This window comes from Canis aureus, chromosome 6, assembly GCF_053574225.1.
Source record: "Canis aureus isolate CA01 chromosome 6, VMU_Caureus_v.1.0, whole genome shotgun sequence".
Taxonomy (NCBI): Eukaryota; Metazoa; Chordata; class Mammalia; order Carnivora; family Canidae; genus Canis; species Canis aureus.
Window position 1 is genome coordinate 74547199 of NC_135616.1, and position 25037 is coordinate 74572235.

Sequence of the window (25037 nt, forward strand, 5' to 3'; positions counted from 1 at the left end):
TTCCCCTAACTAGATGATGTGTGTTTCCAGCACAAGGAAAAGGCATATGGAGTGTCCAAGCTCCTGGGAGCACTTCAGCATCTTCAGGTGCACATGTTTGTATCTCTGTGAGGTCACTTCCAAGAAGTTACGAGTTTCACATCTTCCTCTGTTGAATTAGCTCCTTTCCAACAACATTTTAATTCAAGATGTTCTCCAGCATGAGAGTACTTTCTCAAGGAAGGGCACTGATATAACAGGATATTTTTATTTGGGTGACAGCATGAGTGACAAGCGAACCCCCCAGAATTTACTCATTAAAATCGTGTTACTAGCATTACACATAAGTCTGAGTTTAGAAGAAGTGTTTACGCCCTCCTTAGTGGTTGCTAGGTAGGGCACAAGAAAATACTGAGACACTGAGTAGATAAGAGACATTAAGGAATAAATTGACCTTTCCTCATTGCCTTTTTTGTCAAAGGAAGCCTGTTCTCAGTGTTGAGCAACTTGTTAGAAAGGCCTTGTTCCAGAAACATAAAGGTCCCTCATAACGCACAAAAAAATTCTGCCTCTTGTTTCTGAGCCATGGCATGGCAAGGGGAAAGTAAACAGGAGCTGGCAGTTTGGAGGAGGGTCAGCCTCAGAGAGCATGTCCTCTTTCCCTAACACAGTCAAGACTGAAAGAAGATGTTGTTTAGTCCAAGACGTCCAAACCCTTCCCTGGCCCTGCTGGAACCTCTCCTCTTCCTTAAGGCCAGGGGACAGACCCCTCTTGAGGCTCATCAGCTCAGCTGACACCCCTATTATTCTTGCCACCTGATGCCTCATCATTGTTCTCTTTCTATCTCACAAGGCTTCCCAACATTATGTGTTACCTGCATCATCTTTCAACGTTCTCACGTCCTTCAGCTTGCAGCGGTGTCTTTGTAATCTGCCTCTTTACCTGTATCACCCTCTCTGTCCTTGTGCCTGGTTTGGGTGCCCAGGTCTTTTTTTTTTTTTTTTTTTTTTAAGATTTTATTTATTTTTTTATGAGACACACACAGAGAGAGAGAGAGAGAGAGAGAGAGGCAGAGACACAGGCAGAGGGAAAAGCAGACTCCATATAGGGAGCCCGACGTGGGACTTGATCCTGGGACTCCAGGATCCGGCCCTGAGCTGAAGGCAGACGCTCAACTGTTGAGCCACCCAGGGATCCCTGGGTGCCCAGGTCTTAAGCAAGCTACAGACTGTGACTCACTCCTGGTCTACCACATGATCAACCTTTCTCCTGTAGAACTAATGGCCAAAATTCCAGTCTTAGAAGGAGATTGGAGACAAATTCATTAATGACTTCCTCCCATTTTATTAAAAGTTGATCCACAGTCAATGTACACAATTTGACCCATACCTTGATGTAAGAGAAAAATTCTAAATGGTTAGTTATAATGAATTTCTGATAAATTTTCTCTCAAATATTTATTTACACTTCACATTTGATTAAGTCTCTATTCAGAAATTTAGGGAAATTTAAAAAGTGAGCCTTTACTCATAAGTTAGCACATGAGAAAAAAGATAGAAGCACAATATATGGTACATTTTATAAATGACTAATGCATGTTTGAAGAATGCAGGAATGAGCAAATGAATACAATAGTGTTAATAGGCAAAATAACAAATGAAATACTGACTACTATAGGATATAAGTTTTTTATAAAGGAAACGGTTGTCATTTGGTGAAAACAAAATCAGAATTCAATATTATACAGTCAATATGATCTCTTTATAATCCTGCAAATGTAAAACAACATGCAAAGAAGCTTAAGAATACTAACCAGTGGGTGGAGGCTATTTCAGGTAATTCTTATATTTTTTATATTTTTCTTCATTTTCTATGTTTTTGATAATGAGTACTTAAGAGGAAATAGTTTGCTTTTAAAATATTGTTATAGACAGCAAGTGCTTTGAGTTTTAAAGAAAGACATCATTTTGGTTTGGAGCACTTAGAGCTTCTTGAGTAAGTGGATTCTGAGCCAGGTTATTGCAACTAAACTGGAAGAAAGGTAGTAAAATGTTTGGGAAAGTCACTTGGCAGGAATGAGGAGAAATTAAATGCTATTTTAAGCCCTCTTGTGAAATAGTTTTTAAGTTAACTTTTGCAGAGACAATCATACAGTCTCAAGGTCTCTGTGGCTTCTTCTTCTTTTTTTTTTTATTTATTCATGAGAGAGAGAGAGACAGGCAGAGGGAGAAGAGAGAGAGAGAGAGACAGAGGGAGAAGCAGCCTCCCTCTGCAGGGAGCCTGACATGGGACTCCATCCCAGGTCTCCTGGGCTGAAGGCAACACTAAACTGCCGAGCCACGGTGGCTGCCCTCTCTGTGGCTTCTATTCACTCAGCTGTTGTAGTGGTAAGTAGGCTGACAGTGGGTGAGAATGTGTTGCAGTAAAACTTTATTTTTTAGTTTGGTGATTTCTAATATTCAATTCTAAGTTGTGTGCCACTTTGGGTTGTAGTATAATTTCCCTTTCACCCCAATCCTGTAGCAAACAGCTGAACATTCAGGACAACAGCTATGCTAGTAAGCTGGTATCTGAATTCCTGGATTGCAGGAATGAGGTGTGGTGACAAGCCTCTGTGGGGGACAGATAGAAAGGACAGAGCAGTTGGGAGGCCAGCTGTGGCAGAGAATTCAGGGAGAGTGGGGAAGCAGAGGAGGGGAAGTCCAGAGTCTCCTCAGAATCCTGAGGTGACCCTGCACATTGAAGGGAAGTGGGGGACTGGGAGGCACACCCAAGTGGCAAATGCGTGGGTTCCACAAGGAAAACGAAAGCTTCCTTCTCAAAGGTTCGTGGCATCACTGCACAAACCTGCGGAAAGCTTTGTGAAAACAGTGCCTGGGCACAGCGCTGACAGTCCTCACCCAACTCCCTGGAAGCAACCAGAGTCCCAAGAAAAACAACCACCAAGGCCTTTCCACTTCCTGAAGTACTTTCTAACTCCCCTGGTACCAGTGATGCAACTAGAGCATCATCATGTGCAAATCCTGTTCTCATTTTTCAGTATTTGAGTTCCTGACAACATTATGAATTCGATATGTACAGTAGGTACCTGCTGTTTTCCTGATTTGTTTGCAGAGTTTGAGGTTGTATGCCGCTGTCTTCTTGAGGACTTAAATGGGTATTCTCTTTAGGTTTTTCATCTGTATTGGTGCTAATTGGCAGAGGAAGAAAAACAGGAAAATATCTTAGTTATATGTATTTCAGTCTTGGGGAAAATTAGCCAGCAACTTTCATCTTGAAATTGAGGGCAGAATTTGACTCAAGTTTTTGCAAGATATGTAAAAGGAACACATAACCAAATCCCACCTTTCAGGACTAAGTCAAAACTCAGAAGTTTTGAAATGTGAAAACCATCCTGTACATTGTCAGAAGACTCTGAATTCTTATAGACAGGTGTCCATGCCTTAAAACAACACTTATTTCCAGAGTAATTCTGACTGGTAAATAATCATTTACTGCCCGATTGTGACATTTAAGCCTGGCAAGGTCAAAAGCTCTGTACGGCGATCTTACATAAGGCTTCCTTCTTCCACTTTAGCAAAGATAGTTCTGTTTTCTGTACAATTAACTCCCATGGTGTGGAGAGCAGCGGTCCTGGTCATGAGGCATATGAGGACTGAGAATAATTCCAAGGATTTAATCCCTTCTAAATGCCAATAACAGTCACGTGTAAATAACAATAGCTAACGTTTTCTGACCTTCATCCTAAACGAGGCACTGTACTAAGTGAGGTCAGGATGATTATCTCTATTTTACAGACAAGGAAAATGAGGTTTTGAGAAGGTAAGTGTCCTGCTCAGGGTTTCATACTAGTAAGTGATGTGAACACATCTCTTACTGACTGCAAAGCTCATGATCTCTGCCTCTTCCAGGGTTAAGCAAGCACTTGATTGTACATAAATGAAATGATAAGTGATTCAGTGCCAGTACCTTGAGATTTCAAATGTGTTTAATAATAATAGGGACTTTAGGGAGGAAGCACAAAGAGCTGACTCATTCCACCACTTACCAGTACTTCCTATTTACTAGTTACTCTTACCCTTTCTTGGAAATTGGAACAAGGAAGGGCATCATCCCTCACAACAGAAAGGAACTGAATCAGGTGTCAGAAGTGTCAGGGAAGACTGAATCAGGAGCCAAAGTGGTCACAGGATGAGGAAGAGCAAACAAGTGCCACACACGAGGAAGAGTAGAGGGTGGTACCGATAGGTGTTCTGGGAGGGCTTCCAGGAGAGATGACTACGTGGTTAGCTAAGGAATGGCTGAAATTGGTTTTGACCAATGAGTGGTACATGGGTGTGGGACAATGCAGCCTTAGTGAGTGCTGAAGGAGTGGCTGTCCACCTAATTGATGGTAGTTCCTGCGAACATGGAATTATGCAAGGATGCTTTATAGGGAACGGTCTTAATAGTTCTGTCACCAGTGAAGACTTGAGAGCTCTGAGTAAATGCAGGAAAGCTGGGTTGTACAGGAATGGGAATGGATCAGAGGCAAGGATAAATGGGCTGTGAATGGAGGAATCTGACTATTATTCCTCAGATTATCAGTGCATGACTTACCTTGCTTAACCTTTGTCACAAATTATCGTGTAAATATATAGTGAGATATAAGGTATGCAGATGACACTTGTTTCTGACTAGTGAAAGGCCACTAATGCAAATCACAGAACCTGCTAGTCTGTGTAAATGGACAGGAATATTTTCACCAAACCTTAATAAGGACAGAGTCCCTTACAGAAATACTTTAATTTTCTTATAAGCTAGTAACTCAGACTACAGTAAAAAAAAGGGAGGAATTGCCTACTATTCTCTAAAAGGATACTGGTTTAATGTACCAGAGTAGCTTAAAAAAAGATCAAGTAAAATTGATGAGAAGGAGGAATATTGAAAGAAAAAAGGAAATATTCCACCTTTGTAATGTATGCAGTTCTTGGTGATACAGAATCAGATTCAGTAGCAGTGGCAGCTGAAATTATTTCCAGATAGCTGAATGGGGTCAGGATTCTGAGTCCAATCATCAGGACTGAAGCAGTACCCCTGAACAATTTCCTCCTGTTGTGATTTTAAGCATGTCACTGAATTTCTCGGCTCAGAATCTTCTCTGCTTTGGGATAACAATGTTATTGGGCCAATCTACCTCACAGTTGCTTTGGAAGCCAAAGAAGACAACAAATTTTAAAATATTTTGTAAACAAATATATATTAGCTGTTACTATTCTTATTAATCCTGACGACTGTACCAGTGGAAGTCAAAAATCATTAAATAAAAATGATTTTGAGTACCTATAGGTGGTCTCTGCTCACGAGAAGCTCATTTTCTGCTGGGGCTGAGGGGCCGGGGAGGAGTGTATTAGAGACCAAGGAGACAAGAGGATGTAATAGAGTGGGAAGTGCAGTGTGGGGCAGAGGGAGTGCACCCATAGACATACAGAAACTGGGAAAGCTAAGGATCGAGGAGGCATATGCCATCATCAGCCATGTGACACAAGTGTGAAGCAGGCTTGCTCCCCAAGCTCAGTGTTAGTATATTAAAAGAAAGAGCAACCTTGAAACCTATGGTAAGTTTAGGACAATTGAAGATATACTACCTGGTAGACGGTTGCAGCAGAATTCCCTGATGGAGGAGAGAGCTAGTTAGAGCCATCAGGTCCTTCCGTCTCGGATCACAACGCAACTGCCAGAAGGTGCCACTAAATAACAACACTGCTTTCTCCTGGACGCTAACCACCACCTCAGACAGCTGACTCCTATTTTGTAGCTCCTGTTTTCCCTGTTAACATCACTTCTGGCCACTTCACTCCTAAGTTGCTGGCTAAACAAGGCATTAAAAAAGTAATCTTTAAAAAAATAGCTTAAAGATTTACTAAAAAATTAAAATTTAAAATAGAAAGAACACAGACACAATCTCACTTTAAAATGCTGCTCAGTGGGGCCATCGTATTAAAGATTGCGTCTCTTCCTCACCCGTTCCCGAGCTCTCTCACTCTGCCCTGTTTTCTCCTAGCCTTTATCCCCCTTTATTTTAATTAATTATGTGTCTTGTTTCTAGTCTGTCTCTTGGCACTGGAATGAGAACTCCATAAAGGAGTCCATCTTCACTGATGATGGGTGCTTAACAAGCCTCAGAACTGTCCCTGGAACAGAGAAGTGATCAATAAATACTTACAAAATGAAATGTGTGTGCTAAACATCCTCTAAGAGTGCTACCACAAAAAACCTGGGTAGTTTCTGAGTTGTCTCCTGCATCAGACACAGACTTGTGCCTGCACCCCTCCAGGCCTGGTTTGATCCTGCGGCTCCCACAGAGCAGGCCTTCTATCCTGTTCTGTGTTTTGGGGCTCTGACGGAAACTGCATGGCTGTGGAAGCAAGAGCCAAGGTCCCCTCCACTCCTATTCTGTGCCTGTCATGTGGCTTCCCTCTTGTTTCCCTGATGGGGCCTTCCTGCCCTTCCTGTGAGAAATGCTTTAAATCCAGAATAGTCAGCTCACCCTATGTAGATGCAGCCACTTAGTCTTATCAGCTTCACGCACACATGGACATAGAACAATGATTAATTACCCAGCTGCTTCCACACCAGGATCTTGGGCATCCGACACTTCCTCGTGCTGATCTTAGTTATGTGTTATTTCTAACACAAAAATAAATGGCATTTTCTTATAGTAATCTCATATCCCAAGAAGTGAAAACAGGCCCAAAAAGTAAAGGCTTAGAGAAGTTTTGAAATGTTCATGGATTACATATATGTGATAGGTTCTCTGGTGGGTTACTTCGATGTTTGGGGGTTTACTCTCTAAGCTTTAAGGTTAAAGACCGTGATCTTACTCCCAGCCACATCCCTGGTCGCTACTGATCACAGAATGCTTGTGTGAGGCTGTCACACTCAGAAAGAACATGGGCACAACAGGGGCAGATTTTAAGACCTGGAATACATGAACATACACAGGGTGTATGATCTGAGGGTGTTTAGATGAGACAAGATAATTGTTTTGTGTGTGTGTGGTTTTTTTTTTTTTAATTTATCTAAGACAGGGGAGGGGAGAGAGAGACAGAGAGAGAAGCAGGCTCCCCATTGAGCAGGAATTCCAGAAGACCAGGGATCATGACCTGAGCCAAAGGCAGATCCCCAACCCACTGAACCACCAAGGCACCCTATCATTTCTAAAGAAATAATTTTTATGAAATGGCTTTTGAATCCGTTTTGTGCCCAAGGATGATAATATGAAGAAATGGTATTAAGTTACATGGAGGAAACAAATCAATGCTAGACTTAAGAATTTGATCCTTCAATTGAACTAGGAACAGGCCATAGGAATGCAGAATGAAGTCCTTGGGAGAAGAGAGGATGGGAGAGGCAGTCATGAATGTTTCTAAGAGAGTCATTTGCCTGGGCTGGTTTTAACTTGATATATTGGTCTAGAAATAGAAAGTGAGAAGCCTCAACTACTTTAGTTCAACCTTAACTTAAAAAAAAATTTAAGACTTAAAACTGTAGTAGTACTAAAAGAGACTTTAAGGGGAAGAGGTTATTGATAGACTTGCTAATAGAAAGCATCAAGGCTACTTTTCACTTTTTTTATAATGAAGAAGAATGAAGTGTCTTTACCTATCAAGCCATAACATGTAGAGAATATTAGGAAGAATAAAGATTTAAATGTAAATCTCTGCTAATTATTTTATCATGAAATTGAGTTCCTGACTAGATTATAAGGTGCTCTGCTGTAATATTCTGCTTTTAAAAAGTGTACACTGGCCTCCTCTGAAAGAGCAACTTTAGTTTCTGTTAGGTTTGTTTTAATTAGGAGACTTTATTTAGAACATTTGCTATAGCAAGCTATTCTCTTAAAGGTATAAACTGTTCCTCATGGGTATAGAATTTATCATGGTTAAACTCTGATAGTATTGACTATGACCTTGCAGATTTTATTCTAAATAAATCAGCAAAGGGGTACCTGGGTGGCTCAGTGGTTGAGCATCTATCTTCCGGCTCAGGGCGTGATCCCTGGGGTCCAGGGATCGAGTCCTACATCAGGCTCCCCGCAAGGAGCCTGCTTCTCCCTCTGCCTGTGTTTCTGCCTCTCTCTGTGTATCTCATGCATAAATAAAATCAGTCAATCAATCAGCGAATACAAAAGCTGGATATGTTCTCTTCCTAGTCAGAAATGTTTATTTAGATCTAATCCTTGTAAGGTTTTAGAAAGTTTAAATATTGGGGCACCTGAGTGGCTCAGTGGGTTGGGCATCTGCCTTTGGCTCAGGTCGTGATCCCAGGGTCCTGGGATAAAGTCCCACATCGGGCTCCACAGAGAACCTGCTTTTCCCTCTGCCTGTATCTCTGCCTGTCTCACTCTCTCTCTGTGACTATCATAAATAAATAAATTAATTAATTAAAAAAAAAGAATAAATAAAAATCTTTTTAAAAAGTTTAAAAACTAGGTGGGTTTACAAAATATTTATTTTTTAATGCCCTTCAAAAAGCCTCAATTCTTTGACACTGGCAACCTGTAATGTGTGTGCCAGTGGGACACGCTACGTAACTTCTAGTGCTTTGATAAAGTCTGCATACAGAGGTCTGGGTTAGGAATGTTTCAGCAAAACTGGGATACCAACTGTCTTATCAACATGGGCAATTTGGAAAAATTTCTTCTGCCTATTTTCCCTTTTTGTAAAATTTGAATCCTTCTTAAAATTCTAAGCTTTTTTTTTTTAAGTGTTCTTATTGTCATATATATTGCTTTTAGTGTGAATAATTCTCTACCCATAATATACATCAAGGGCCTTCTTTATAATTATGGATTATTATATATTATGTAGTAGTGCTTTTTTTTTAAGTTTTATTTTACTTCTCTGTGGCTTCCAAAAGAGTAAGGTACAGTTACAATATTTTTTAGAAGAATATGGCTGTACTTACCGTTTTTGTATGTTAGAATTATTCAACAGGAAACGACGATGGGTGAAAGAAAGATTGCACCAAAGAAAAGGCCCAGGCAGTAAAACAGGGTCACTGAATGCATGGAAAACATAACCCATAGGTTTTAAACTCTAAATACCTAGTCCCACTAGTGGTTGCCAGTGAGTTTTTTATATGTAACTATAAATTCTACATTTAAGAAACACCTCACACAGGCTTACCTTTAAGAGTAAGTTTACCTTTAAACTGCTCCCAGCTTAATCTGGTGCATTAGTAGTATTACCACAAAGTTTTAGATAAGGGGTGAGCAGAGCAGTTTGTGACCTTTGATCCAGAGCAGCCTTTCAGCAAATAGGTGAGAACAGCACTGGAGCTCCTGCCTCCAGCACCCCAGGACCTAAAACTCCTGTCTTTGTGTAAGACACAGGCACAAGCTCTTCTAGGCAGCAAAGTCTACCCCTAAACCACTCCTCTTATGTAGGCAGGTCATGGAAATGGGCTTAGGAGATTGGGCTCTGTGGCTTCCAGTTTGTGCAAGTGGGCACAACTACCATCCTGAGAAGCTTCCCGGGTTATCAACCGAAGAGGAATTGTGCTCTCCAGCTCCATTGGAAAAGGAAGGATCCTTATTCATTTGTAACAATTCAAAGCCAGTATAGACACTTCCATAAAGGGGGCGCTTGGGTGGCTTAGTGGTTGCGTGTCTGCCTTTGGCTTGACGTGATCCTAGGGTCCTGGGATCGAGTCCCGTATTGGGCTCCCCACAGGGAGCCTGCTTCTCCCTCTGACTCTCTCTCTTATGAATAAATAAATAAAATCCTTTTTTTTTTTTTTTAGTTTTAAGAAACTTCCATAAAGGACACTCACTCTACATGCCTGTAGGGATGCCAATCTTGCCACACTGTGGCCTGAATTTGGACTTTCTTTCCTTCCAGCTGGAATTGTAAGAGATGTTGATCTCTCATTTTACATTTCTTTCATTGTAAGTGAATACTTACTGTGAAAGGTGCTAGAGCTCCTCATCAAACCCTTCTCAAAACTTACCAGTTGTGAGAGCATCCCGTGTGCCTGAAGGGAAGACAAAAGCCAGGATGACACAAGTGTGGCATGCAGCATGATCAAACAGGAGCTTTCAGCCGGGGACGATTCATCCTGATTTCTTTTCAGCATACAGTCTACTGTTTTTCTAATATAAAAAGCCATCGGTCTCCCTCACACAACTCATTTTATCTTGTGCACTCCACAAAGTATGTGTTTTTTTTCTGTGTTAACTTAATACTTTTAAAATAAAATAATTACAGCAGAAAATTTACAGAACAAAAGATACCATCTATAATCCTCCTATTCTGACATGTTTTGTACAATCCATTCTGGTACATTTTCCCATGCATCTACGTTTTTACACAGTAAAAACGTGCATTCCCATGCATTTACGTTTTATACAGTAGAAATCCAAATAAAGACAGAGGCAAATAAATAGAAACTCTAGTGGATATATCAGTGCAATCCAAAATGTCTATTGTATAATTAAGTTGTTTCCAGTTTTATTTGTAATGAAGGCCTTGATAAAAATGCATGAAATATTTTTCAAATTAAAATATTCCATTAGAGTGGATTCCTAGGAGGGCTAATTGGTATGAATATTTGTATTATTCTCTCTATATATTCCATGTTTTTCATAGGCTTTTTGCCAGTTGCTGTGGTATCTTCAACATATGAGGATATCCGTTTCATCACATCCTTGATTTTTATTAGATGTTCACATAAGAATTTTTCTATTGGAGATCCCTGGGTGGCTCAGCAGTTGAATGTCTGCCATGGGCTCAGGGCCTTATCCTGGAGTCCCCCATGGAGTCCACAATGGGCTCCCTGCATGGAGCCTACTTCTCTCTCTCTGCCTCTCTCTCTCTTGAATAAATAAACTTTTTTTTTTTTTTTAAATAAAAAAGAAGGGATCCCTGGGTGGCGCAGCAGTTTGGCGCCTGCCTTTGGCCCAGGGCGCGATCCTGGAGCCCCGGGATCGAATCCCACATCGGGCTCCCGGTGCATGGAGCCTGCTTCTCCCTCTGCCTGTGTCTCTGCCTCTCTCTCTCTCTCTCTCTGTGTGTGTGTGTGTGTGACTGTCGTAAATTAAAAAAAAATTTAAAAAAATAAATAAAAAAGAACCTTTCTATTGTCATTAACGTAATGGGGGGGGGGAAGGTATCTTGCCCCTTGCTTTTGCATTTCTTTAGTTTTAATGAGGTTAAAGTTTCCAGATTTACATGCAGGGTAAATATATTCTTTCTCCCTATCCTGCATTCTAAGATAGTTTCTGCATTTCCTTGCTCCTTTTTTAGTGCTGTGTTGTGTTGAACTCCGCTAAAGAAACTTCACTTACCTTAGAAAGGTCATGGAGACTTTTGTGAAGTAGGAGATCCAGGCAGTGAGATGGGTAGTAGAACAATAAGCCAACTTCAGCTGAAGGTTTTGAGAGACAATCTGGGTAGAAGAGAAAGAAGCTAGGTTCTCAGAAAGCAGTTGCATTAACACATGGATCCTTGGAGAACTGAAATGGGTAAAGTGGATTTTAGGATTTTTTTTTTAATTTATTTATTTATGATAGTCACACGGAGAGAGAGAGAGAGGCAGAGACACAGGCAGAGGGAGAAGCAGGCTCCAAGCACCGGGAGCCCGATGTGGGATTGGATCCCGGGTCTCCAGGATCGCGCCTTGGGCCAAAGGCAGGCGCCAAACCGCTGCGCCACCCAGGGGTCCCTAGGACATTTTTATAAGGGTCACATAATGTAATACTTCCTTGAGTCTTGCTGGGATATTCCAGTAAAGTCTTACCTTTTCCATGATTTCTGGAGTTAAATTTATTTAGTGGCCAGGCAATACTGTGTTATGGTAGTCTTGAGACTACACAGTTAAATATAGGCCATACATATTTTAGCATCATATTCTAGGCTTAAAGGGGAGCCCAAGATCACCCCTTACTGTGAGGAAGATTATATAAATCAGGTCTCTGGCATAACTGGGCCATTGAAATAGGAAATATGGTATTTTTGAGCATCCCAAGAAGTTCTTCATTCTGTGATGCTAGCATTCAAATAATTCTTATTTGGCTTGCTGTTTTCTCTCAAACTGCTCCCTGTGTATTCTTGCAAGTCCCTAATTGGTTTCCCCAGCTTCCTTTTTAGGAAGGCCTAGGGCTGGTATCTTGAGCAATTTACCCTAAGTCTTAAGGAAAATACTCTTTTTTTTCCCCCCTGTTTTCCATTGTCTTATGTTTGTTTGCCTCTTCTCACTAGAGAGTGGTAAGATTTCAAGGACCAGGTAACATGATAAAGAGTAGGAACAAGAGTGCAGGGAGAGGTGCTTTTAGTCTGGGTCTGTTTTAACTCCAGAGGGATGAAAGGGTTTACATGTGAACATGAGAAGTCTACCCTAAGGTGTGAGTTCCAGGAATCTACTGGTTAATAGTTAGTTGGCCTAATCTAATTCTCTTTGTATGTATCTTCCTGACTCAGAACTGCTTATTGTCTGGTGTTTGGGAACTTGACCTGATAGCTTTCCATTTCATCATGACTCATACCGGGATTTTCTCCTCTGTTATACCCGGAGGACGATTCCATCCACATCAGCACTGTACCTGCTCCTAGACGCCCTGGAGCATTCAGCTGCCGTTGTGGTGCAGCTGGAGTCAGACTTGCCACCGCACGGCCAAGTGCAGGACCCCCAGGAGCACCACCGGACCCATCTCTTACACAGGCTGACCGATTTCTCCTGGTGTTCAGAGTCTGTTTTTGTCTAGCACCATTTGAAATCGGTTATGATGTAGGGGGAAAAGCAGCAGCCTCGAAGCCTCATGCCAACTCTGGTGAGCGGCCGCCTGTGGTTTCTTGGAAGAAGGATGGGCAGAGAGTGGGGAAGGACGATCTGGCACTTTGTTCACTAACTTCTTTAGCTGCATCTATGATACCTTATTGCAGAGGTAAGAGAGAACATAATGTATTTTTTAAAAAACAAATGGCTATAATGTATCTGATGTCCTGGGTTGCATTTTGCTGAAATGTGGTGCTGTATGTGCTATAAATGGTGCTGTTGAATTATCTTTCTGTGCAGAGTCTATTCCTGCATCCTGACCTGAATAAATATTTTACTCTATTCTATCAGTCACATCTTTGTTTTTCTTCTGTCATTTCCCATTCATGAAAAGGCGACTTGCGATGCAGATTTTACCTACCTCCTGAGACTTTACGGAAGGTTACGCAGACACACATTAAAAACGAAGCCAGCCCAATAAGACAAGACTGCAATTCTGTGAGCCAAGAAACAAAAGGAGAGAAAAGATCACAGAAAAGAGAAATGTTCAAGCCTGGGTGGAGGGATGCTCCTTCCTGATGGGGAAACAGGTTGGTTCCCGATGGGCTGCAGCCTTGGCACCTCTGTGGTCAGGGATCCTTTGAGAAATTTTGTGTAACTGAACACACGTCACATGGCTGGTCAAGGAGAGCAGCCTGATGATTCTCGTTACTTTACAAAAGATGCAGGAGGTCTACTTGTGAATCTAGGTTTCTATGAACCCTTGAGGGCAGGGCGAACCAGTTCTGTAAGGTGTTCAGTGACTGGCCAGATTTGACTGTAGGGGGGCTTACACCTGGGGACTCTTCAGGGAGGACTGTGGCCCTTGAGTGAGTACTTTGTGTGATATCAGAGACATCTTGAATCTGGTTTATAGGGCCATGCAAGTTTTAGGGTACACCCATATGGGGTCTGGTTATACTGTTCTGGGATCGGGACCTACACAGTTTTGTCCCAGTTTCCCCAGGTGACTGATGTGCAGCCACTCCTCTGTGGGCTTGCTTCTAAGAGGCTTTCCTACACAACACGGGTGTGAGGACCCCTGGCGTGGGTGTAGGAGTGTCCTGTAACAAGTACAACAACTGGGGGTTGGTCTTAGCCTCCTTGGGCGGCTGTAAGAAGACACCAGGGACCCGGCAGCCTAGACACAACACGCACTTCCGGTCTGGGATGCTGGGAAGTCTAAGGTCGGGGTGCCTGCAGATTCAGGGCCCAGTGAGAGCCCGCGTTCCGCTTCAAGACACTGCCTTCCCAGGCCAGAGGAGCTGAGGGGTCGCTCCTGGGCCTCTTCACAGGGCCACTCATCCCATTCATGAAGGCTTGAAGGCTCTGCCCTCCTGACCTAATCCCTCCCCAGAAGCCCCACCTCCTAATCCTGTCACCTGGGGTGGGGGTGGGGGTGGGTAGGATTTTAACGTGGGGATCTGGGTGCCACTCAAGCATTCACACATTGTCTTAAAACACCACCGCCTCGTTTCTTTCAGTCCTGGAAGTGTGACATCATTTCCCGAGGCTGGACTCCAGGCCTTGGCAGGGCTGGGCTTCCGCCAGAGGTCCAGGTCCGAGGAGGATCCGTTCCTTTGCTTTTCCAGCTCCCAGAGCTGCGCTCTTGGCGCGAGGGCCCTGCCTCCACCCCCAAGGCCGGCAGCAGAGCACAGGGTCACACCGCCCCTCCTGCTGTCAGCTTCCCCAGGGTTCCCCTGCAGGGAAGCTGGTGATTACAGTGAGGGCCCCGCCCGGATCCCATGTGCCAAGGCCCTCAGCGCCAGAGGTAGCATCACAGGTCAGGGGCAGGGCTCCCAAACCACAGAGGGCAGCGCTCAGCCTCGGGCCCCAGCCGGCTCCCCGGACTCAGAATCTGCGTCTCAGCAAGACCTGCCTGCACACTAGAGCGGGAGAAGCATGGTGCCATGGGGTCCTGCCCAGGTGCTACCCAAGCCCCAGGCCAAAGACAAACGGAGGGGGTGTTTTCCCAGGAGCCTCTGCAGGTGGTGCTGGGTGATCAGATGAGTGGCGTTTCCCCAGGCACCGTGACGAAGTGCTCACCTAAAGGGCCCAGGTGGCCAGATGCGCCCTGAAGCCACCGGCCCTGAGCACCGGGATGCCGGAGCTCTCGCTTGGCTTCCATAGTTCGGCACAAGGCTTGCCACTGCCACATAAAATAATTCCATTTTTTAAAAAAGCTTTGTAAGGGGGAGATATCTATTTAAGATGTAAATATAAGCAGCTTCTCCTGTGAACAGCAATTTTACTACCCATTTGCAAGACAGCTTGCTCCATATGCTCTATATTTGTGGCCATTTGTTCACTTTTCTAAGTGAGGAAGGAAATGAAAGAGGAAGGGGAAAAATGATTGACTACAGGCCCCAAAGTTATACTTCCCCCGTATTTAAGCAACAGGAACAGAGTTTACCCCTTATGAAAATGTTAATTTCACAGAAGGAAATACAGAAAGGCTTAGTTAATACTAGATCCGAAATGAAATTTAAAATATCCTCTGGGAATCACAGCGATGACTGGAACCTCTGAATGACCAAGTCGGAAGGACTCCGGGAACGTCATATGCCCAGAGAGCCCACAGGAGGGCAGCAGTGCTACGTGATATAAAGATTGACTCCCTTTAGTGCAAATTTTCCTGGATGGAATTGGAAATGGTTAAAGCAAAAATAAGCAGAGAAAAAATTATGTAGGTGCACAGGTAGTTGGCTTTTCATTTCTGGGAGTCAGTAGACTATGTTAGATCCCGCTCTTGAGTAGAAATATGCAATTATTAAAATATATAAGAAAGTTCATTCTTGGTTAATATGTTAGCTGTCAGGCATTATTACTAAGTTTTCAAATACCAAAGCTGCCTATTTTTTTTTTTTCCTATTTTTTTTAAAGCAAAAATATTCTGAAACAATGCAAATTCAGATTCCTGCCAATCCTCTCTCTCTTCAGCATTCCTACAGGAGACTTTTTGGTAGTTACCTTAAAAGCTCCTTTGTACATTTTATGCCAATTTGAAAAAGTATTCTGTAGTCTCTAGCTAAAGCCAAATACAGTTTAATAAATTGTTTTCTTATAGACAACCTAATTTTCATCCAGTGCTATCAGAAAGATTGCCTCTGGTTTTTCCAACCACAAATAGCCATGTTTCGTTAACTAGGCAACATCTTATGTCTCAGACTGTATTCTGATGGAATAGGCTCAATTTAAAAAAATAGCATTTCGTGGAGCACATGGGTGGCTCGGTCAGTTAGGCGTCTGACTCTCGATTTCAGCTCAGGTCATGATGTCAGGGTCATGGGATCTAGCCCCGAGTGGGACTCCGAGCTCAGCAGAGAGTCTGCTTGAGAGTCTCTCTCCATCTCCCTCTGCCCCTCCCCCAACTTCCTCTTTCTAAAATAAATCTTTCAAAAAATAATTTAAAAGACCCAGCATTTTGTAAATATAAGCCTTTACCTTCAGTGTTTATATGTGGAAACGGCAGTGGAGCTTGAGAATCACTAATGCAGAGCTTCTCAACCTTAGCTGCATATTAGAATCACTTGGGAAGCTTTAAAAAAAAAATCCCTATACCCAGGCCACATCCCAGATCAAGTCCATGAGAAACTTTTGGGAGGTGGGACTCAGGCCTCTGCAAAACTCCCCAGGTGACTCCCATGTGTGACGGTGGCTCCAAAAATATCAAGGACGTTTAACAATCTGATTTAACTCGAATCTGGAAAATGACCAAGATTTTTTTTTCCCCCTGAACAAAAGCAAACCGTTATTATTAGTTAAACAAATCAGCTTTGATGCTCTCATTGTTGGGACATAGGCTTCCGGGTCCCCCAGTGTAGCCCTGATCCCAGGACAAGAAAGGCAGGTGTCCGAAGCCCCGAGGGCTGCGGGCCGCAGGGGAGCAGGTGCACAGCAGGTACAGGCGAGGCCGGGGGGTCAGCTGGGGTCTCCCCGCAGGAAGCCCTCGAGGAGGGCGGCAGCTCTGCGCCCCGGGGCGGGAGGGGGGCTCCCAGGGCCCGGCCCCCCCGCACCGCCTGCACTCTGGGGGAGGACGCTCTGCCAACGCACACGTCGCCACCCATACGGTTCTCCACGGCTCACGGTTTATTTTCTGCAACATCTGAAGATCCACTTTTCAAGCAATGAACGGTAAAGACCCCTGCCCACGAGACTTCTCCTTTCACTGCAAATCCATTCTGACAGCTGTAGCAAACTGTTCACAGGTTCCAAGCGTTTCTTTCCATGTAATTCCATGGAACTTTCCATTTGAAGGTTTGCCCACGCATTTGTCAATATCTGACAAACAGAATTTATATTTACACATATACATCCATTTCCCATATAAATCTACTAAAATGAAAAATCTAAATCTGAAGCAGAAACGACTATAAAAGTCCATATATTTTCAAAAGCATAATGATCTTTGGTTGAAAAACGCTCCATTTCGGCTTGTCAAAAATAAACAGTACAGCCATCCCTTGCTTCTAAGCAAGTGCTACGTCCCTGAAAAGTATGTGCATGGGGATTACAAAACTTCACCTCTGTGCTTAATTCAGATTTCCTCTTTCTTTATGTTCAAGCTTCTCTTCCCCAAGTCCCTGGCCAGATCCCCAAGGGAACACTCGCTGTGCCTCACGAACGGGCCTTTATCTGTAGGACAATTCTTAACTCCGGTCCGTGCTCCATTCCCAATCACATCCTTCTCCAGGAAACATTTCTTTGGCCTAATTTGTGCTACTAAATATATAAAAGTGCAAAACAAAACAAAACAAGGGGAAAAGCATCATCTGAATTCCAGGGGCCGTCCTCTGCCCACGGGGCTTCTTTGAGAGACCCTGCCTGGTGTGAGGACTCACAGGCCCCCTTCTGTTGGGCCCGAGCATCAGATGCTACCTCAGCTGTTTGCTTTTTCTGTCCCCTTGTGTGACCAAGGCAGAAACCCCGTTTTCTTTTCTGAAATACGTGGCTGAATTTTTACTCTGGTTTTAGCCTGCGATGCTCTTAAAAAGTAAGATTCTGATGCAACCTGAGGTTAACTGATGGATATATTCCTGCTAAACTCACCCCTTTCACATGACATTGTCTAAAGGAAGACACCTCTTTATTCAAGTGTAGGGAGAAGATGACCCATTGCCAGAATTTAGAGTGGAATCCAATTTCCTTAAAGAGTAGAGTCCCCTGCAAGGCCGCAGTGTTCACTCTTTCCACCGGCTGGCATTCTTGTTAGGAGAGCCAGGGCTCTCTGATGTCGTACAGGAGTTCGCAACTGATTCTGAATTCCTAATTGATTTCTCAGCCTGCTTAAAAAGTTCTCAAAAAAATAAAAATAAAAAAAATAAAAATAAAAACAGCAACAACAAAAAAGTTCTCAAAAGCGCAGTACCGATGCCATACACTTTTTAGCTTCTTTAAATCACCAAGAAATTAAAAACAGTTAACATATAGAATCCTACCCTATTTAGAATATTTTCCAATAGTATTCTTAGTTAAGGAAGTCAAACTTGTTCAAAATCCCAATATGCAGGTTTCTGTTTTGTAATGTTTAAGGGCAGAAGCAGCATAGACATATTCATAAAGGCATTTAACACTAAACAATATATAAAACACATCTTAGAGCTGTTGAAAGAATGAATCTTAAGGCTTGGCATTAATCTTTGAACAAAAAATTTTTTAGATTACTTTCTTTGCAAATGAATAATTTATTTTGAATTGTAGTTCTTTACATATGGAGAGTTTTTTTTTTTTTTTTTTTTTTTATGATAGGCACACAGTGAGAGAGAGAGAGGCAGAGACATAGGCAGAGGGAGAAGCAGGCTCCATGCACCGGGGGCCCGACGTGGGATTCGATCCCGGGTCTCCAGGATCGCGCCCTGGGCCAAAGGCAGGCGCCAAACCGCTGCGCCACCCAGGGATCCCACATATGGAGAGTATTTTAAAAATTGTTTCCCCACCTATATACTACTAGGGATGCTCTGCTAAGTTGTCCTACAAGTGTCATTTAAGGGAAAACAGGCCAGATGTTCATACCAAAATTCATGCACAGTTCAAAGCAGCATCAAAGGATGGTGACTACATTTAAAACAAATTAAAATGTCAGCATTATGGCTTAGTGGTTGCACTCATGAGAGTACTAGAACTAGAAAATAAGTTCAATAGATCTTAAGATTTTAATTGGATCAAAAGCTAAACTGATGCACTGGTTTGTGGAAACCATTTGGTGCATCTGCTCTGCCTCTGAGGTGGATTTACTCTGGTTAGTGGTATATTCACCTCCAACTTCCATTCCCTAAAGGGCAACATATTCAGAAAACATCAATTAAACAGAAAGTAAATCCCTCAGGCCTCAGCTGTGTGGATAAGCTAATAGGCCTCTTTCACAGAAAGACTGGGGAGGCGGGGGCACTTCTGGCTGCTGCCTCAGTGCCGTGTCCTAGAGTATAGCCAGTTAATAGCTCCTTCTCTGTTACAGTCTTGCAAGCCCCATGGATGTTAGTGCCAGGCAATCAAGGGGCATTCTCTGGGTGGCAGCCACAAGCACCAAAGCCTCGGATGTGGACACAAGCTTCCTTCTGAAAGATACCAGCAGCTGAGAGCCAGGGAGAGGGACAACAGGAAGATGGGGCCCTCCAGCCTTCATGGGCTTTGAAGAGTATTTCAGTTGCCTGCTAGGTGTGTATGACATTAGATGCCTGCCCTTCACGCCAAAGTTTTTAAGACATGCAAATAGGTCTCTTTCACTGGAAGACAAGGCGTTTCAGACAGCTGCCTCTCCATTGTACCCTGGGGGGTTAGCCAAAGTCAATCCACAGGAGCACTACAAGAACTGTTTCTCAGTTTGCTATATATAGCCTGCTAGACATAAACCCCATTGGCTTTCAAAGCTAGATGTTTTGCAGACCCATCTCTCCGGTGCAGGTCTTAAAGGATGGGGTGCCAGATGTGGGGTTCAAATATTTTGCTTCCCAGGAAGCCGCTCAGAGTTGTGAGTTTCCTGCCTGACTGTGGGTTACCACATTTGGGGAGGAGTTTATGGCGAGATACTATCCCAGTCTCTCCTATCCATTTTGATGTGAATTTTGTTTTTTGTTTTTTTTTTTTTAAAGCAGGCTCCACGTCCCATGTGGGGCTTGAAGTCATGACCCCAAGGTCAAGAGTCAGATGCTCCATTGACTAAGCCAGCCAGGTGCCCCTTGATGTGTGTTTTATCCACCAATGTATAGGAGTCCATCCAGTTAGTTTTCAGATTTCTTTCCAAGAGAACTGCTCTGTATGTAGCTGTAGATTCCGTGCATGTGAGAAGGAGGTGAGTTTAGGGTCCTCCAACGTTGCCATCTTAAATTAAACCAGAGGCTCAGGTTGCAAGATCCATTAATTGGTAGCTGGAGAGAGTAATACTTGTTAAGGAACCAGTAAGTATTTTGATGTAGGAGAATTTAAATAAAAAGGGAAAACTGAGGAGCAGAGAGCTATTTTGTTTTGCTTTGTGAGAAGTTCTTTCTACACAAAACTTATGGACTTGTACAAATAGTCCACTGACAATATTTCCTACTCATTACTATTGTGTATTTGTAATTTAAAAGATATACTACTGATTGAGAAATCCAATATACATATCATGCGTTCTACAAATATAAGATTGAAGATTCAAATGAAGGCTTTGTGACTTAAAAAGGATAAGCAATAATATAAAAAACTTTGAGTTCTTTGTGTAAAAAATGTACTTTTTTTTCATAGCCTAAACCAAATGATTAATATAAAGATAAAATATATCATAAAACCATGAATACCAAGAGCCTTATAATGATTAGATTTGGGGTGACTGGGTGTTTCAGGCAGTTAAGCATTTGCCTTGAGCTCAGGTCATGGTCCTAGGATCCTGGGATGGAGCCTCACATCAAGCTCCCTGTTCAGTGGGGAGTCTGCTTCTCCCTCTCCCTCTGTTCTCTCTCCCTCTAACTCTCAAGTAAATAAGTAAGTAAGTAAATAAATAAATAAATAAATCTTTAAAAAAATTGTTAGGTTTGATCTTAAAGCTATTTCCAAAGCTACAGGGAAAGAAAATTCCTAAAAAAAAACAAACAAAAAAAATCACTACAAATCAGACATTTCAAAGCACCTAATCTTGGTCTATGCTCTAGGATTTGTTCTACGTCTTTTGCTAAACTGAAAGAGATTTCATTAAAATTTAAGTTTGATGTTTAAAAACTCTATTCTCCCTAGAAGATATGTACTTGTACACCTTTTTTTTTATTATAAGCCTCCTCTTTTTGCAGTTCTATAGATAAAAACAAGAATAGAGCTGATGCAGTGCCTTGTAAATCTTACAAATGTTACAAATCTTACAAATCTCAGTAATGTTAATAAACCCCATCAGTTTTATGGCAACCTAGTAAATTAAGAGAACATAAGAGGGAAATGAAATAGTGCTGCTCGTCCTTCCCCAGTTTAACAAGGATAAGTATCGACTCTAAATAAAAGCAAATCAGGTTGGGCATTTGCATGAGAACCTACATACCTTTTTATAATTACCTGAGTTGCATAGACAGATGGAAACTTCTGTTTCCAGTGCATACAACCGTCCCAAATCTTCACAGTGAACGGTTCTAAATCTAATCTCGGTCACTAGTCCAATCTAGGAAATAGGGTAAAGCTGGGTAGGGAAGGCGGCAGAATGGTCCATGATTTGACACATATTTTAAACCTCAAATCCCACAGAAATGTTTCTTGCAGTCCTAATAGCTGGAGCCACTCTGCGAGGGATCTGGGTGCAGTGACAGTAAAAGCAGCCAGAGATTGTTTCAGTAAACTCTGAATGGCACACTCACAAAGGCATAGTTTTCAAAAAAGACAGCATGCGGGACAAATAAAAAAGCTGCACAAAAGTATGTCAAGAGTGAGGAGGATTATGAGCTGGAAGGAATATACTTTAATTTACCCTTTCTTCTCCCTTTTAAGACATCTGTACAGGCAGGTGCAAAGTACCACGATGCCAACAACTGTAAGAAACCGGGAAAGGACATAGAACTCTGAGAATGGATTGCCAAGACTCAAAATTTAGCAGCAGAAATAAGTAAGTGTCGGTTGCATTTCAGTGGTCAGAAAAATGTTATTTTATTTAAGCATATTATGTATTTACATTCTGTCTGGACTCTTCACTATCTAAAGTCCATTCCCTGGAGTCACTTAACAGTCCACAGTAAACCACAGAAGAATCATTGCTTAGTTTAGAAAATTACCCAAAGCATCTTTGGGACACAAACTCATGACCAATCATCCCGAAAACACATGTAGTGTTTAGTAGGCTTTGTTACTAAGTGGACACATACAGTATAAAAGGATATACATCCACCAGCAAAACGTAGTGTGTAGTGTAGTAGTGTGTAGTGTATCAGTGTATCATATACAAGGTCAGGCTGTTCTAGACTGGTGTACTTCATTTCAAGCTATATAAACTATAGATACTGAAAAGTCATTTAAAAAATAATGCACTTCTTGGCAGTCATATTTTGATTTAAGTGGCATCGGCGTTTGGGCTACTTACGGATAGTGAGAACAATCACAGCAAGGATGCCTACATCTGAGAAAAAATGAAAACAGTTTGAAGATTGAGCACACAAGGGTCCCAGGGGGTAGCTGCATCTAATTTAGATCAGATCCTCTATATGCTATGGTAACAGAACTGTTGCTCAGGTTAGTTTGAGCACAAGTGCTAGTACGTCCAGCTCATTCTGTTCACAGAACTCTTTTTATCAGATTTAGGATAGACTTTGTGAAACTCTTCAGCAGAATCTGACTTTTCATTGTTTTGTGCTGTCACTGCTACACCAGGGTATTTAGTAAAGCTCATGAGGACCATTAGAATTTCCTAAATTAGAGTAAATTACCTACAGGTCTCCATACATAGTACCACTTACATTTATTATCTTATCTAGACTACTAAAATAATTATAAATGTCAAATTTTGTGAAACTTTGTTCCTTCCTTAACTACAAATAATTGGAACACAATAGATATGCCCATGTAGAACTCCAAGACCTCATAATGCAGAGTAAGTAGTAGCCAAAATTATACCTAATTCTTCAAAGTCTTCAACTGATAGATATTCATTGGCCTCAGGATAACCTAGGGGAAAAAATGGAAATAAGTAAAAAAGAAAGACAGACTAAAGCTGAAAGATCCATAAATTCACTGATTTTTGTTTTTTGCCTTTGTATAAAACTATTTATAATTTCATTTTCCCTAATGTTTCTCAGTAAGAGTGGTATCATAAATTATAAATTTATTTTTTTCTATTTTTTTAATAATAAATTTGTTTTTTATTGGTGTTCAATTTGCCAACATACAGAATAACACCCAGTGCTCATCCCGTCAAGTGCCCCCCTCAGTGCCCGCCACCCAGTCACTCCCACACCCCGCCCACTTCCCCTTCCATCACCCCTAGTTCATTTCCCAGAGTTAGGAGTCTTCCACGTTCTGTCTCCCTTTCTGATATTTCCTACCCATTTCTTCTCCCTTCGCCTCTATTCCCTTTCACTATTATTTATATTCCCCAAATGAATGAGACCATATAATCTTTGTCCTTCTCCGACTGACTTTTTTCATTCAGCATAATACCCTCCAGTTCCATTCACGTCGAAGCAAATGGTGGGTATTTGTCATTTCTAATGGCTGAGTAATATTCCATTGTATACATAAACCACATCTTCTTTATCCATTCATCTTTCCATGGATACCGAGGCTCCTTCCACAGTGTGGCTATTGTGGACATTGCTGCTAGAAACATCGGGGTGCAGGTGTCCCAGCATTTCATTGCATCTGTATCTTTGGGGTAAATCCCCAGCAGTGCAATTGCTGGGTCGTAGGGCAGGTCTATTTTTAACTCTTTGAGGAACCTCCACACAGTTTTCCAGAGTGGCTGCACCAGTTCACATTCCCACCAACAGTGTAAGAGGGCTCCCTTTTCTCCGCATCCTCTCCAACATTTGTGGTTTCCTGCCTTGTTAATTTTCCCCATTCTCACTGGTGTGAGGTGGTATCTCATTGTGGTTTTGATTTGTATTTCCCTGATGGCAAGTGATGCAGAGCATTTTCTCATGTGCTTGTTGGCTATGTCTGTGTCTTCCTCTGTGAAATTTCTGTTCATGTCATTTCCTGATTGGATTGTTTGTTTCTTTGCTGTTAAGTTTAATAAGTTCTTTATAGATCTTGGAACCTAGCCCTTTATCTGATACGTCATTTGCAAATATCTTCTCCCATTCTGTAGGTTGTCTTTTAGTTTTGTTGACTGTATCCTTTGCTGTGCAAAAGCTTCTTACCTTGATGAAGTCCCAATAGTTCATTTTTGCTTTTGTTTCTTTTGCCTTCCTGGACGTATCTTGCAAGAAGTTACTGTGGTCGAGTTCAAAAAGGGTGTTGCCTGTGTTCTCCTCTAGGATTTTGATGGACTCTTGTCTCACATTTAGATCTTTCATCCATTTTGAGTTTATGTTTGTGTATGGTGAAAGAGAGTGGTCTAGTTTCATTCTTCTGCATGTGGATGTCCAATTTTCCCAGCACCATTTATTGAAGAGACTGTCTTTCTTCCAGTGGATAGTCTTTCCTCCTTTGTCGAATATTAGTTGACCATAAAGTTGAAGGTCCACTTCTGGATTCTCTATTCTGTTACATTGATCTATGTGTCTGTTTTTGTGCCAGTACGTAGATTATAAATTTATATTTGATGTCATCAACAACCTTCTTCCTGCCCACTGATATTTCCTGTGGACAGTTTTCTATTGTCACAGGAAATATTCTGTGTAGTGGAAGCAAATATTGGACTACCATATCTTCAAAATTAGCCTGAATTCAACATGATTCTACTTAAAATTAAAATACAGAGGAGGACGTTACAACAGTTTCAAAGTTGGTCTGGAATAGAAAGACTTTTCAACCTAACAAAAGCCATTTATGAAAACTCCATGACCAACATATATATTTATTTATTTATTTATTTATTTATTTATTTATTTATTTATTTTTTCCACTTAATATGTCTTGGAGGATTTTCTTTATTTATTTTATTTTTTTTTAAATTTATTTATTACAGTCACACAGAGAGAGAGAGAAAGGCAGAGACACAGGCAGAGGGAGAAGCAGGCTCCATGCACCGGGAGCCCGACGTGGGATTCGATCCCGGGTCTCCAGGATCACGCCCTGGGCCAAAGGCAGGCGCTAAACCGCTGCGCCACCCAGGGATCCCCCAACATATTTAATAGTGAAAGGCTAAAGTTTTTCCCTA

At 42.0% G+C, this 25037-nt stretch overlaps 2 protein-coding genes and 1 long non-coding RNA gene across 21 annotated transcripts in view; 1 reads left to right on the top strand and 2 right to left on the bottom strand.

Annotated features, from left to right (window-relative positions):
- Positions 1-25037, top strand: part of LOC144316412 (uncharacterized) — a 96207-nt gene that overhangs the window by 2920 nt on the left and 68250 nt on the right. For 4 of the 14 annotated variants that reach the window (XM_077902278.1, XM_077902279.1, XM_077902276.1 and 1 more), the window contains 3 exons: positions 12442-12905; positions 13131-13326; positions 21716-21830. The gene's annotated coding sequence lies outside the window, so the exon portion shown is untranslated. Of the gene's footprint in view, positions 1-6068; positions 12906-13130; positions 13327-19229; positions 19430-21715; positions 21831-25037 lie in introns of those variants that run through there. The other 10 variants (XM_077902284.1, XM_077902283.1, XM_077902282.1 and 7 more) reach the window with 5 other exon arrangements.
- On the bottom strand, positions 829-10123 carry LOC144316413 (uncharacterized). Its single transcript, XR_013382374.1, has 2 exons — positions 5608-10123; positions 829-3170 (listed from the first exon to the last, which is right to left on the bottom strand). It is a non-coding gene; the product is annotated as an uncharacterized LOC144316413 (long non-coding RNA).
- LOC144316410 (membrane cofactor protein-like) overlaps positions 16842-25037 on the bottom strand; it is a 31759-nt gene continuing 23563 nt past the window's right edge. For 3 of the 6 annotated variants that reach the window (XM_077902270.1, XM_077902268.1, XM_077902271.1), the window contains exons 8-11: positions 22832-22882; positions 22302-22337; positions 21696-21756; positions 16842-20139 (exon numbers count right to left, since the gene is read on the bottom strand). In XM_077902270.1, the coding sequence (XP_077758396.1) occupies positions 20112-20139; positions 21696-21756; positions 22302-22337; positions 22832-22882 (176 nt within the window). In that variant the 3' untranslated portion in view covers positions 16842-20111. Of the gene's footprint in view, positions 20140-21275; positions 21393-21647; positions 21757-22301; positions 22338-22831; positions 22883-25037 lie in introns of those variants that run through there. The other 3 variants (XR_013382368.1, XR_013382367.1, XM_077902269.1) reach the window with 3 other exon arrangements.